Source organism: Rhynchophorus ferrugineus, unplaced genomic scaffold (assembly GCF_030347505.1).
Source record: "Rhynchophorus ferrugineus isolate W39M unplaced genomic scaffold, kcgeb_rfMv2 rfM9, whole genome shotgun sequence".
Classification (NCBI taxonomy): domain Eukaryota; kingdom Metazoa; phylum Arthropoda; class Insecta; order Coleoptera; family Curculionidae; genus Rhynchophorus; species Rhynchophorus ferrugineus.
In genome coordinates, this window is record NW_027472588.1 from 40,958,331 (window position 1) to 40,971,541 (window position 13,211).

Below are 13,211 nucleotides of genomic sequence, written 5' to 3' on the forward strand. Positions count from 1 at the left end.
CCGAGGAAATGTTTTGCGTTGTCGCACTATGGCAAGTGCTGAGACCACTTCTTTAATAGTTCTCTACAAAGGTATTTCATTGGCTCATTTCTATAACGCGATTGTTGGTTTCTGGATATTATTTTAATTATAAAATAATAATATTAATTATTATAAAAATATTGCCCATTGTTAAAACCTAAAACGTGTCCAAATAGGGCGATGGAAAAATTACTATTATTATTATTATTATGTAGAAATGTAGTTTAATAATTTTATTGAGAAATTACATTTGGGTTTATTTCAAATTTCATTGATCAGTAGAATGTCAGGGATAACGTGTCCTCAACCAATGAAATGACGTCCGAACAAAATATTTTCTTTACAAGTGTCTGTAAAGGTAACTTAAACTAAAAAAAAACTGCAGCGAGATGGCGTTCTCAGCACTTTCTTACTGGACGACGTAAAACAATTCTGAAATTATATTAAGTTAATACTCTACATACTACTCTATGATAACGTGTTAGTATGTCGAACGTATGCACACGTCAGTTATGTGAAACGTGTTTTTGTTAGTATCTACTGCTAAAAGCCCGAAATAGTCTTTTGGCTAACCTTCATTGATGTTCTCAATTTTACCACTGGTAATTGCAGAAACCTTTCCCATCCTCTGGGATTTGCCTACCCGCATTAACTGAAAACAGCTACCTAAAAGTGTTAATATTCGATATGTTTAGATGACGAAGTGTTTTTGGTTTGTCAGTGTTTTTTGTATTCATTCAAAATTCAAATAAAATTAAATTAGTTAAACTTATTTCACTATATACTGCTCGAAAATGTTAATTATAGATATATCTAGTTAGATTTCACGAATGATATATTTATATACAACATTTCTGCATGGCTACATACATATAAGTAATAAAAAAAATCAACCTTACTTTTTGATGTCGAATAATTCTTCCCTATATCCTGGAGGGAACGTATAAAGGGTAAACCCTTGGTTTGCCTTTGATGTTGATGTCGATGGCGCTTGAGTAAAGCGTCCTTTATTTTGTCCTTCTTTTCAAGTGGTAACCTGGAACATTCATTATGTGAATTTATTGAATGTTTAGTTATTAAATAAAGCTTACTTGTTGTTCTTGATCATGAGTTCCAAAGCCAGGTCGGCTATTTGTTCTATTGACGTGGCTTCCATGTCGAGTATTACAGATCCATTAAGAAGAAGACTACGAAGTTCGAAGAGGGAATGCAGTGATAATGTAGCTACATGAGGTTTGGACCAACGATTTCCACCTGGACAGAAATTCTTTCAGATCTTTATCGTATATCCCTCAAATGTTTAAAGTCCCAGAAGTTTAATCATATGTTTTTGGAGAAACGATTTCAGAAAATTGTATTAAAAAGCTCAAATCAATCGTATATAAAATAAAATAAAATAGATATGATGATCTAATTTTGAAAAATCATATTTTAATGTTCCTTAAAAATTCTCCTCCCTAAAAATACATAATACAACAATATAATATAACTTTTTTTTATTACTCTTCGTGAGTCCACAATCTGCCCTATTGGCAATAAGTATTTCTTCTGTTTATATTATATATACATGGCATGTAGAAAATCACTTCATTAAGCAATCTTCTCTATAAAATATTATCTTAATTAATTAGTCTTATTCTAATGCTTATTCTAAACTCTACATATTATATAGACAATATAGACAGTAATCAGATCAGGTGGTGTTAAACGTTTTAGTTTTAGTCTACGCACTTCATTATCACGTCGCATATTTAGCTGATTAGCGAGTACATTCGGATGCACTGACACTATTTCGAAGTACTTCACACAAACACGTTGAATTACACTCGTTATAGGTTCTAGAGGAATATCGCGTTGTATCACTTTATTTGAAATATAGGCTCCGTACTATCAACAATGGCACGCAACACCTTATTTTGGAACCGTTGAATGATGGATATATTAGATATAATATAATATAATACATACATCATATACCCTAAATATGTTTATACTGAAATTTGTAAATTATTTTTAATATAATTTGAATCAAAAGTTTTTTTGAGTGTAAATTAGAACTATTTGCATAGATAAATCTTTCTTCCATAGCTATATTTCATTCCTAGAACTCGAAAATTTGACAACTAATTTTTAGAAATCATCGAAAATACCGGTAAAAGCGATTGAAAATGTGGAAATTCATTATGGAAGTTTGCACAAAACCAAATGTAATTTGCATTAGTTTTGCTGTATTTCGCAGTTTTATTTTAACAAGTAAATTATTAAGCTCGCCCTATATATTAAAAATATATCAGAGTTCATTAGAAAAACTTAACATGCCGGACAAAAGTCCAGCTACAATCTTAACTGGACACCATCTTGGTTATGTGACTTTTAGTAGTTTTAGCCATAAGGGCAAGCAGAAATAGTGACGATATTTATCGAAAAAAAATCCTTCCAATACTGTCATTCAGTGGAAATTGCGTCAAGAATATCCTAATCGTCCACTGCCTCACAAAACCACAATTTATCGTTTACATACGAATTTTCGACGCAAACGAGCCTCGTTCTAGAAAACAACGGACGTCTCGTAATGCTGAAAATGTGGCTCTGGTGCGGGATAATGTTGTAGACTCTCTAGAAACATCAATTCGAAAACGCAGTTCCCAGTTACACATATTTGCATACAGATTAAGGAGAATTTTGAAAACTGATGAATGATGAAGCCCAGTTTCTTCTCAGTGGCCACGTCAATAAACGGAACAGTTGGTTTTGGAGAACAAAGAGGCGCGAAGTGGCGATTTAGCACAGCCAGTCAGAACTCCGGATTTGAAAGCACCATTCTATTTCTTGTAATTTTTTTTTAAATCTAAAGTTTGTGTGAATAAGCCTCAAAGGATTCATCATTGTAAACGTCACGAAATTGAAGAAAATCAGCCTCAGATGTTGCAGGATGTCATCAAAAATGCCTCAAAAAGAGTCGAAAGTTCCATAGCGAATCGCGGTCACCATTTAGCCGATATTATATTTTAATCATGAGAAAAAAGAGACCAAACAATATTTTCATCATCAATCGAAATGATAGCACTGTTTGTCGGATTATATGAAACCATTAGTAATTGGAAATAAGCATATGAAGACTGCATATCCGTTAACCAAATATATAATAGAGCAAAAGTTTATCAAGTAAGAACACTCAGGAGAATTTTTTTTTGAATTCGTTACCTGGTTATGCCAGCACCAATAATGGTATAGTGCTGAAATCCACTTTAAATTTTAAGAGTAAAAAGTATATTAGAACCTAAGAAACATCAGCAGACTAGGATAGTTCTGGAATTCAACATTTAATACAAAACTAGCTATTTCAACACACAACGTGAGAGTAGAAACAAAAATATATGATATTTTACCTTCCTCGACGTCCTCTTCGAACTTTATCCAACGGGCGGTCTCCTTCCACTCCATATCTTCACCATCGACGACCAACTCCTCCATCTCCGAGAATAACGGATGGCTCTCGTGCTTCTCATCGCCGACGTCTTCGCCCAGAATGAACTGAACTCTCTGAGCGGGCGGTGTACCTTTAACAGAACCGAAATTTGCATAAACTCAATTTTCCTGAACAAAATGGTTTCATTAAACACCAAGAGTATCTCGACAAAGTTTGTCAGCTAAAACATCCATAAACCTAGACATAAATCTGACTAATAACAACAAAGATGATGAGTAGAATGTGATGTTCTTTAACGAATATAATGCACGATAATCATGCTATCAAAATAGAAGAATCGAAATTCGCACTCTTGATGACGTCCATTTATAGATACATGCAAGTTTACGAATGATTTAAATAATGATAACCTAATAGAAAGGAATAAGCATTGTACTGCTTTATTTGAAATATTTTAGTGATTTAGTTTTCAACACAGTAACAGAAAAATCCTGGGTTTTTTCTTTATTTTTTACATAATTTAAATCTTGAACAAAATAAGAATAATTTTATTAACTCTGTTAAACGTTAGAAGTTAAACTGGACCAATATAATATGTTGGACATCAATATAATGTTGTATTCTTGCATTGGGCTAGAAATGGTGCCTTAAATTCGTTATTTTCTCCTAATTTGTGTTAACCAATGCAGATTTGACATCTATGGTAATATGTATATAGACAAAGAAGTTTAGAACCACATTAGAAGACCCATTAATTAAAATGAAAAAAACTATTAAGCAACTGAAAACTATTATTTGCTACTTCATGAATTTATGTTCTTGTAATGTTTCCCAATAGCATGTTATGAAAAGTCTTTAGTTGGAACTATTGACTAGTTTGTTTAGATTTTATTAACATCTGATGTTTTCAAAATGAATGGATTTTGATTGAAATTACTTCATTAAAAATATCTGTATTAATCTGCTGTAACGCACAGAATTATAAATTAGCAATTTATATAAATTGAAAATATAGAGCTTATTCTCGGTAAATTTATATACATTAATAAATAATGTCTTATTAACCAATACATTTCAAATACAACCCCTAATTCTTTGTATTTATATGCACCAAATTAATTATATATTTCCATAAAACAAGAATTGATTGTCTTCATTTGATATAATGGCGAAATATTGATTTATAAAGCATACATTTTTAATAGCATTATAGGCGATACCCTTTGGTTTTTCAATATTATAAGATACAATATATTTAACAATCTTTTAGCATTTTATTTTTTTTAATTTTTATTTTTAGCAAATTTAATACTGCTACAGACCATAATATATATAGAAATAGTGTTATTTTACTTATTAAAGTATTATCCAGTTAGCTATAAATCAAAAAATAATAGCTGTAGTAAGACCTACAGGAGTCCAAAATATGTCGTGGATATGTCATGTTCCACGATCAATATTTCATGCTCTGGTTCCCAGTTAATCCCTTTAGAAACAGGATAATAAGTTCAATTAACAATATTTGGGGTGAAGATCCAATTTTAGTACAAAATAATTAATAAATATAACAATTAAAAAAGACAGCAAAAATATAGATTCTGATTTTGACATCAGTGCTCACTTAAACACTAATTACCTACTAAGAAAACAAAATATGAATAAGTATTCCTAGATATAGGTAATCATAAAACAATCTAAATTTTTCCCAACCTTACACTACCTATTAAATTAAGTATACAATCAACAAATCCCAAAGAACTCATAAAGAATAGCAATCCATCAAGTTACCAGAGGATAAAAGACATAAGAAATCACAAGGAGATGTGAGTTATAAGTTTCTCTAGTAGTAAACTAGAAAAAGTTAGAAATCTATTACCACTTGGTCAAAGAATTAACTTACCATCTAAAGCTCTAGTTGGCAAACATCCAAATAAACAAAAGAAAGATAGGTTTTATATAGAGAGCCACAAATAGGCGTCGTTTCCTTTAACAGAAGCTATAAAAGGCAATCAACCAATAAAAAAACTAGAATGTTATAACATACCACTAAAATATTTAATAAATAACGGAGCGTTTATATTTTATTTTATTTCGTACTCTAAAACCTAAAAAGCAGAACCTCCATTTTCGCCTCGCTCGATATTTCAAGCTATTCCCAATCTATATAATAAAATAGAGCCCGTACGGCATATCAATACATGAAAAAGGATAATTGAGTAGAGTACGTAACATTTATTGTTGGATGGAAAAGGGTGCTTCAGGGAAAATCATATATCGGAGCTGAGTTAAATACATCACGGTATAACGTAACAAAGTTTAAAACTTCGTTAGAACTATATATTTGCATACATTCATTTCACATTGACATTCTAAATCGTCCAAAAAATTGACTCGTGCTTAACTTTCCAGTATGTGTCATTTCGTCGAAATGAACACAAAAAGCGTTTTCAGTGTGTTGAAAATGTCTGAATTTGTATTATGGAAACATTAAAATGGAAAGTAATACCCCATATGCCTATACTCCAATCGCTGCTCCTTCTAATTACGCTTGTTTAGTTATATGAGTCGTACCCTGTTAAACAATACTTCACTTCTAATGAAGGTACTAAAATTCGTCGATAGTTTTAAACGATATATCATTCTTTCAAGATGGAATCCGTAAATTGCCTAAAAGATGGGGAGAAGAGTGGCTATCGACGGACAACACATTGATTAAAATACATTGTAGCGATATTCCACAAAAAAACTTTAAATAAAGAAAAAGTATTAATTTATAAGCCTAATAGAAAAAACCTAAATTACTTTCTCCACAACCTAATATACATAAGAAATCCCAAAAACCCAACGTATTATAAAAAAGTGCGATTAAATATAACAGAATCATAATAAAAGCATCACCAATATAAAATGGAGCCTGATTTTAAACAATATTATACCCTAGAGAGAAAACGTGTATCATACCAAATACAATTATGACCAACGAACTACACTTCACTTAATTAAACTTACAACTCAATATCTCCGCGTCTATATTTTTTTCTTCTGATATTAAAGACCCTTGTACCTCTTTATTATCTCAATATCCAAGGGTCTGGCTCTTTTTACAACCCTCCTTTGATCCCGCCCGTAAATTTAAAGCAGACCGTCTTTGAAGTCAATTACAGGCCAACATGTGAAGGTTTATACAGAAAAAAATATCTTGTTATTTATTTGGTTGGTGAAAATATCTTGATTACGTTAATGCATCAAACACGAGCAAATTAAGATTAAATGATATAAAATTTTCGAATCTTTCTGGTAGAATTTAAATTAATTTGATCATAAAACGGACCCATCTCTTAAACTTATCTAAAATAATTATTACATTTCTATAAAAGTAAATGCTGATAAATAGACGGTTTTCCTAAATCATGCTATATTAACAGGAGGTTTTAGAAACCTTGACCTTAAGAACATTGATTTTAAGTTCTGCTGCTTTTTTGGTGTTAAAAACATTATATGGGAACAAAGAAAAACAAATATTTACCCTGTCGGTCTTCGTTAAATTAGAACTTGAGCGAATCTCTGTCAGGATTGAAGTCGATCAAAACATCAAAATGAATGTTTATGAAAGATTAATTATGTGTATTTACACCAAAAGTTCCAACTTTGTAAAATTTATGTTATAAGTTAAAATATAAAACTTTAATCAGTAAAATTTAATACAATTAATTTTAATCCACAGGTAGTCCAATACTGGTTATAACGATCCTCATGTATTAAATTGATTACTTAATGTTCACATATTTCGCTTCGACTATTCTCGACTTTTTTCTTCGGATTTTATTTAAGAAATAATTGTTTTTAAACAAGTGCAAGCTCTTTAAATAATTGGAATGTCTCTCATATACGGGATAATTGTCACACTTGGGCCTACCTGATTGATTCCAATCAATACGTCTCACCTTAAAGGAAAAACAGTTCAAAATGTTGAAAAATGATTATTTAAGTCACAGGCAGCTGGATGGACGATGTGTTATGTTTTGGGCTGCTCTAAGTTTTGAAAGACGTAAATAAAATTAATTTTTCGGAAAATTAATATATTAAATTGACCGACGAGTATTTAGACAAATATAGGACACAAATTCTCGATCAGAATTGTATTTTTAAGCAAGACAATGCTGCTGTATATACTGCGAAACTCTAAAGACTATTGTTCAGGAACTTTTCCAGATCAAAAAATCCCATGCCAGATGAATAAAAAATTAGTTCAAGATGAAATACTGTCGAAGTGACTAACTGAAGTTCTGAAGCTAGGATGTACCCATTATTGAAAGAAAAATTTAAAATATTAATAATTTCTTTTACAGTATTGTCATGTCGTTTTAGACGTATTTTTTACACGCAACGTAAGGAAGTAATAGCTGCGTCTTTGTAATATCTACAAGAATACCATGGTCTTTAGTCATAGAATCTAAAAATGTAATTTTATTAAGAGTTGTTTGAAAAATATGTAGTGTGCTAAAGTTTTTGACGCTGACTGTACGTAAATTATTAGTCAGAAAGTTTTTTCGTGAAGGAACCTGAGAGATACCGCAAGCTTATAAAAAAAAACAATGGAAAATATTCCCAAAATTGATTTCGCTATTCTCTATTTTTCGATGTGAAAAAAATAATCGCAAATAAATCAAAATAAATAATAAATTTCATTTATTCTAGTCATACACCTAATATAAATTAGAATATAAAACTGTTTCCCCAAAAAATCCTAATTCCATTACGAGAAAATGCTGCACTAACATAAATGAACTGACGCATATATTATGTTATATAAAATTTTTCCCTCAGCCACTGAGAAACATTTCAAAACGTATGCTGCTGTCGAAGCTTTACATATGTAAAAGAGAGAAGTAATTTATCGCGAAATATGCTTAACATTCGCTTTGGGACCCGAGAAGGGAATCTGTGTTAGGGGTGGAAAAAATACTGAAAAGCGGCGGCACAGAGGTCCTTCGGGATACCGCATTCAAATACAGCATAACACTGATTACTTTATACTACGAATCGGATCAAAAGATCGTCGTTTTTGATAAAATCTTTGCCGGTAAATGGTTCGTAACATATATAAAAATTAGTTTAAAATTTATAATGGCTTTAACATCCAGTATTATGAAGGAATCTAAAAATCAATGAATTAAAATGATGTTTAAAAAGAAATGTAAAAAACTTCATAAATCTGATCATATTACATAAGTATCTTGTGATGGATTGCCAGAAAGTCAAAGTCATCTTGTCAATATATATGTCAAATCATATGGATTCAACTGAAAGAAGTATATATATATATATATATATATATATATATATATATATATATATATATAGGAATTAAAATATAGGAAAATGTACTGGCTAATTGGAAGAAAATCACAATTATCAGTACATAATAAATTGCTATTATTGAAGCAAATACTGAAACCTATATAGACATACGGAGTTCAATTATGGGGATGTTCTGTAAAGAGTAACATAAAAAAATACAAATTTTTCAGAACAACATCCTGAGAGGTAGTTTGGGCGTACCCAAATGCTATAGGACTGATTACCTACATCGAGACCTTAAGATACACACAGTCAGTCAAGAAATCAAAAGAATTGCAAGGGGGCATGTGGAAAGACTTCATTCTTATGAGAATATTGAAGTATTGCAGCTTTTGGATACTACCAGAACAGGACACAGACTCAAAAGAATCAAACCATCTGATCTTGTGTAATGTTGTGTGAGGTACTTATAACAAAAAGTAAAGCAGCGACATATATAAACATTATTTCACCAGAGATTGAGATAGGGATGATGGGTCCTCCTAGTTATATACCTAGATATAAGTTGCCAGAAAGACATATTGTAGGTTAGACGGAAACGACTAGTAACAATTCAATTAATAATTTACCATTAAAAAATCACTCAAAAGTAATTATCATTCAAACAAATTGAATAAAACTTTGCTAACAAAGCACTAGTTAATTGTACTATTTAATTAGAAAACTATTGTTTGTTGATACCATTAACAAGAGCTAACTTGATAATTTGTTTTGTATAAATCATGAACAACCCTCGACTGGCACATTATCTATATAGGGAAGGAAAACATAACCCAAAATTACTTGCCCCTAACACATATGGTCTTATTAATAGAATTTTCCATCATCAACAAAATTATGATTAATTGTAACCACACACATTTAGTTACATTAGTTTAAAATTTATTTACATTTATTCAATTTATATTATATATATATATATATATATATATATATATATATATATATATATATATATATATATATATATTAAACAATATTAAATAAAATTTAACGAATTCCTTTCCTTTGCCAGAAATTACTTATATTAAACTACAAACTACATTATATTAAACAAAAAAACACTAGATTTTCATTTCCCATCTAAACACTGACATGTTTATACAATTATTTTACTCTTATAACTCAATATCCCTTTTAAATATATTAATATTAAATAAACGAAAACGTTTGTAAATAAAAAATTGAAACAATGTATGTATGCATTAAATTATAATATAAATCCAATTGAAGTTTTCATAAATATCATGGATAATACAATAAAATAATTCATAAATAAATAAAAGAGATGATAAATTTACTATCCTCACGTCACGTCCATTATATTAATTTACATTATATCACAATTTAAACAATTTATTTTTAATTAAATATCCATTTTATAAATATAGTAATAAAAGCTAATACAGATATATGATATTTTGTTTCTTTTTTTATGTAAATGTAGAGTAGCTAAAAAAATCAAAAATAGTATTAATTAATTATTATCACCAAAAGGCTGGAGGTCCTTTAAGGAAATAAAAAATAGCATGTAAAATAAAATACAAAAATTAGTATTATATAGATTTATTTGTAAAACACCATTAATTAAACAGACCCAGGACTTTTCAATCAATATGTATATGCGTCTAACATTAGTGAACACTATAAAAACACTGTACCGTAGAGCAGCCTTATAGTAAACTCTTGAGCATATTAAAATCACAATATTGCAGAGAACAAGCCATTTGCAAGAAAGAAAATGATTCTTAATGATGAAATGATGGACTTAATGATAAAAGCCAAACTACAAATACTCATATTTAAATGTTGAGCTGAAATGATGGTTTCCATGAATGAATGAATAAATAACGACAAACTCAGAGGAAGGTATTAGTGCAAAATGAATATATAACTTCTAATAATGAAGGCTTACATATCTCCCCGTCTTCTGAGATGCTTAATGCCCTTCTTCTCGACACTACTAGCCCTAAAAAACATCCAGAATGTTTTCCATTGTCGCACGCACACATCCCCACGTTATTATGTGATGAAATATCAACAAAAAGGTGTTACTACCACGTGCTGTTACTTACATTCTTTCGTCATAAAAGCCAGCCGCTGATACTTTTCGCAGTTTTATAATAGAAGTACGCGTAGGTACATTTAGGTATATGAATTAATTATTACAGATTCTTTATTGGTAATATTGGTACACTATTAAGAGTTCATAATATCAATTTTTATATATTCTTAGTAGTTGTTTCGTTATAACTCTCGATATAGGAATCACTTTTTCTTCTTAATTTTATTAATGTTCTATCTCCTTCTAGGAAGGATCTTCTTTGCAGGATAGCACACTTGATAACCTCAGTTTAATAAATATTTGTAACTATTGTCTGATTTTTGTCCCATTATGTTAGTTGCATGTTTCTATCAATTTTGATTAATTTGATTTAAGATATCTTAAATGCAACACACTTACACTCATCGCCATCTGTTATAATATATACCGTAAAATTTAAATTTTAAGAATTAAATCATAGGCCTAATATATCTAAACCAATAATTTAAAAAAGTTTGAACTTGATGTAATCAAACTTAATCAATCAACAGGTCATATTTGAAACGAACAAAGGTGTAATTGAGATGTCTGGAAAGTCGAGAACTTTAATAAATTCCACAAAGGCGATATCGTATTGTTGGTAATATAATAAACTTCGAACAAAGTTGAGTATATTATTAGATGGAAACATCCTTTGTAAGGCCATGGATACAATTTAATTATCTTGTAGTTTTCGACTAATTTTTTTTGATGACACCTTGCTTTGACCTAACAAAAATTTCTCTTTTCAAAAGTTTCTCCATATATTTATGTTTTCATTGATAACACTAATTTGGAGTTATTAATGAAGTTTATGGCGTTTAACACAAGATGGTGTAAATTGGCAAATTATGAAAAAACAATATGTTGCCTGAATAGCAAATTTTACTCGGATTAACAGAACTCGGACTAACTCGGATTTTCGAAAGAAAAATACAATAAGGAAGGACCTCATATTCTCCAGATATTGGTCCGTAAGAGCACGAGCTCAGTTCTTCGAGTTATTGCAAAAAGGCATCAAATAAATCAAATTTCACTACCATTCCAAATTAAATATTGTACATGAAAAAATTCGAAATAATGTGAATTAGTTTCAACGCCTTAAAATATTTAATAATTTTAAGTATTTATCATTTCAAGAAATAACCCAAATGAAACAAACTTGTAACATATTCGTAACATAAATAAAACAATAAAGAAAAACTCGCAATAATCTTAATTAACGAAGATAGATGACAACAAAATTAAATTAATTGTGATAGTTAAGGATTTACTACTAAATCCGTAGTAAACTTGAGAAAACCAAGTTGAAAAGGTCTCCAGGGATATTTATTGGAACTAAAGTATCTGCTATCTATAACTTCATTCTTCTTTCAGTTGTTATCTGTTTTTACTTTTCTGATTTAGTATGTAATTAGATTAAGTAACACAATAGCTAAAATCCCTGACCAAAATTATATATTAATATATATTTACATTTTAATATTCTATACTTCGTTCATTAAAGAGCTATATCATCTCATAAATGTTTTCCATTTTCCATTAAGTGATGTAAACACATGACATGGAAAGAATGACACATTTACTAGAGAGAGGTATGGAGGTAGCATTGCCTATAATAACACCTAAAGTTTGAACGAACTCCTTTAGGCGCACAAAAGAAGAAATTGATAAATTTTGAACAAGTGTTTAATAGATTAGAAATTAACAAATTAGTAATAGACTTCAACAGTCCTTCTGATAGTAAAACTGATAGTGACAGTAAGATTTGCGTGCACAGAATGAGAAGAGTATATATACTAACTCTTTTGCAAACCATATGGAAAATTCCTTATAGGGAATCAATGAATAAATCAGAGTATGCAGACCAGAAACGGATAGAATTTTGCAAGAAATACGCAGACAGGTAGTAACAAAAGAAAATAAGGAGACATATCAAAATGACTTAACAAGGATACATCAAGGAGATCGAAATATAGTAACGAAAGAAACAAGAAATAAATATAAAAGGGTAAATATGCTCTCCAATGAAAATAAAATAAAATAATTGTATATACAATTGTGAATTGGGTGGATTAGGCCTCCAGAAGATACCACTATATAGAAAACGTATCTAGAACTCTACTACATAGGTGGTGTGGAAAAGAGTTCCGGCATACAACTTTGGGGATGTGCCTGTTAAAACAATATGGCAGTCATAAAAAGATTCCAGAACAAGGACCTACACAGAGACCTGGGAGTGGAGACGGTGGCAGGCGAGACAATAATTGTTGTAAAGAAGCATGAAGAGAGGCATAATAAACACTAGAACGTACC

The 13,211-nt window shown here is 30.1% G+C and overlaps 1 protein-coding gene across 12 annotated transcripts in view; it reads right to left on the reverse strand.

Moving 5' to 3' along the window:
- Positions 1-13,211, reverse strand: part of Ndae1 (Na[+]-driven anion exchanger 1) — a 69,646-nt gene that overhangs the window by 23,970 nt on the left and 32,465 nt on the right. For 7 of the 12 annotated variants that reach the window (XM_076415223.1, XM_076415226.1, XM_076415225.1 and 4 more), the window contains exons 4-8: positions 10,728-10,781; positions 3,411-3,581; positions 1,113-1,275; positions 921-1,057; positions 595-687 (exon numbers count right to left, since the gene is read on the reverse strand). In XM_076415223.1, coding sequence (XP_076271338.1) covers positions 595-687; positions 921-1,057; positions 1,113-1,275; positions 3,411-3,581; positions 10,728-10,781 — 618 coding nt within the window. The remainder of the gene's footprint in view (positions 1-594; positions 688-920; positions 1,058-1,112; positions 1,276-3,410; positions 3,582-10,727; positions 10,782-13,211) is intronic. The other 5 variants (XM_076415230.1, XM_076415232.1, XM_076415233.1 and 2 more) reach the window with 2 other exon arrangements.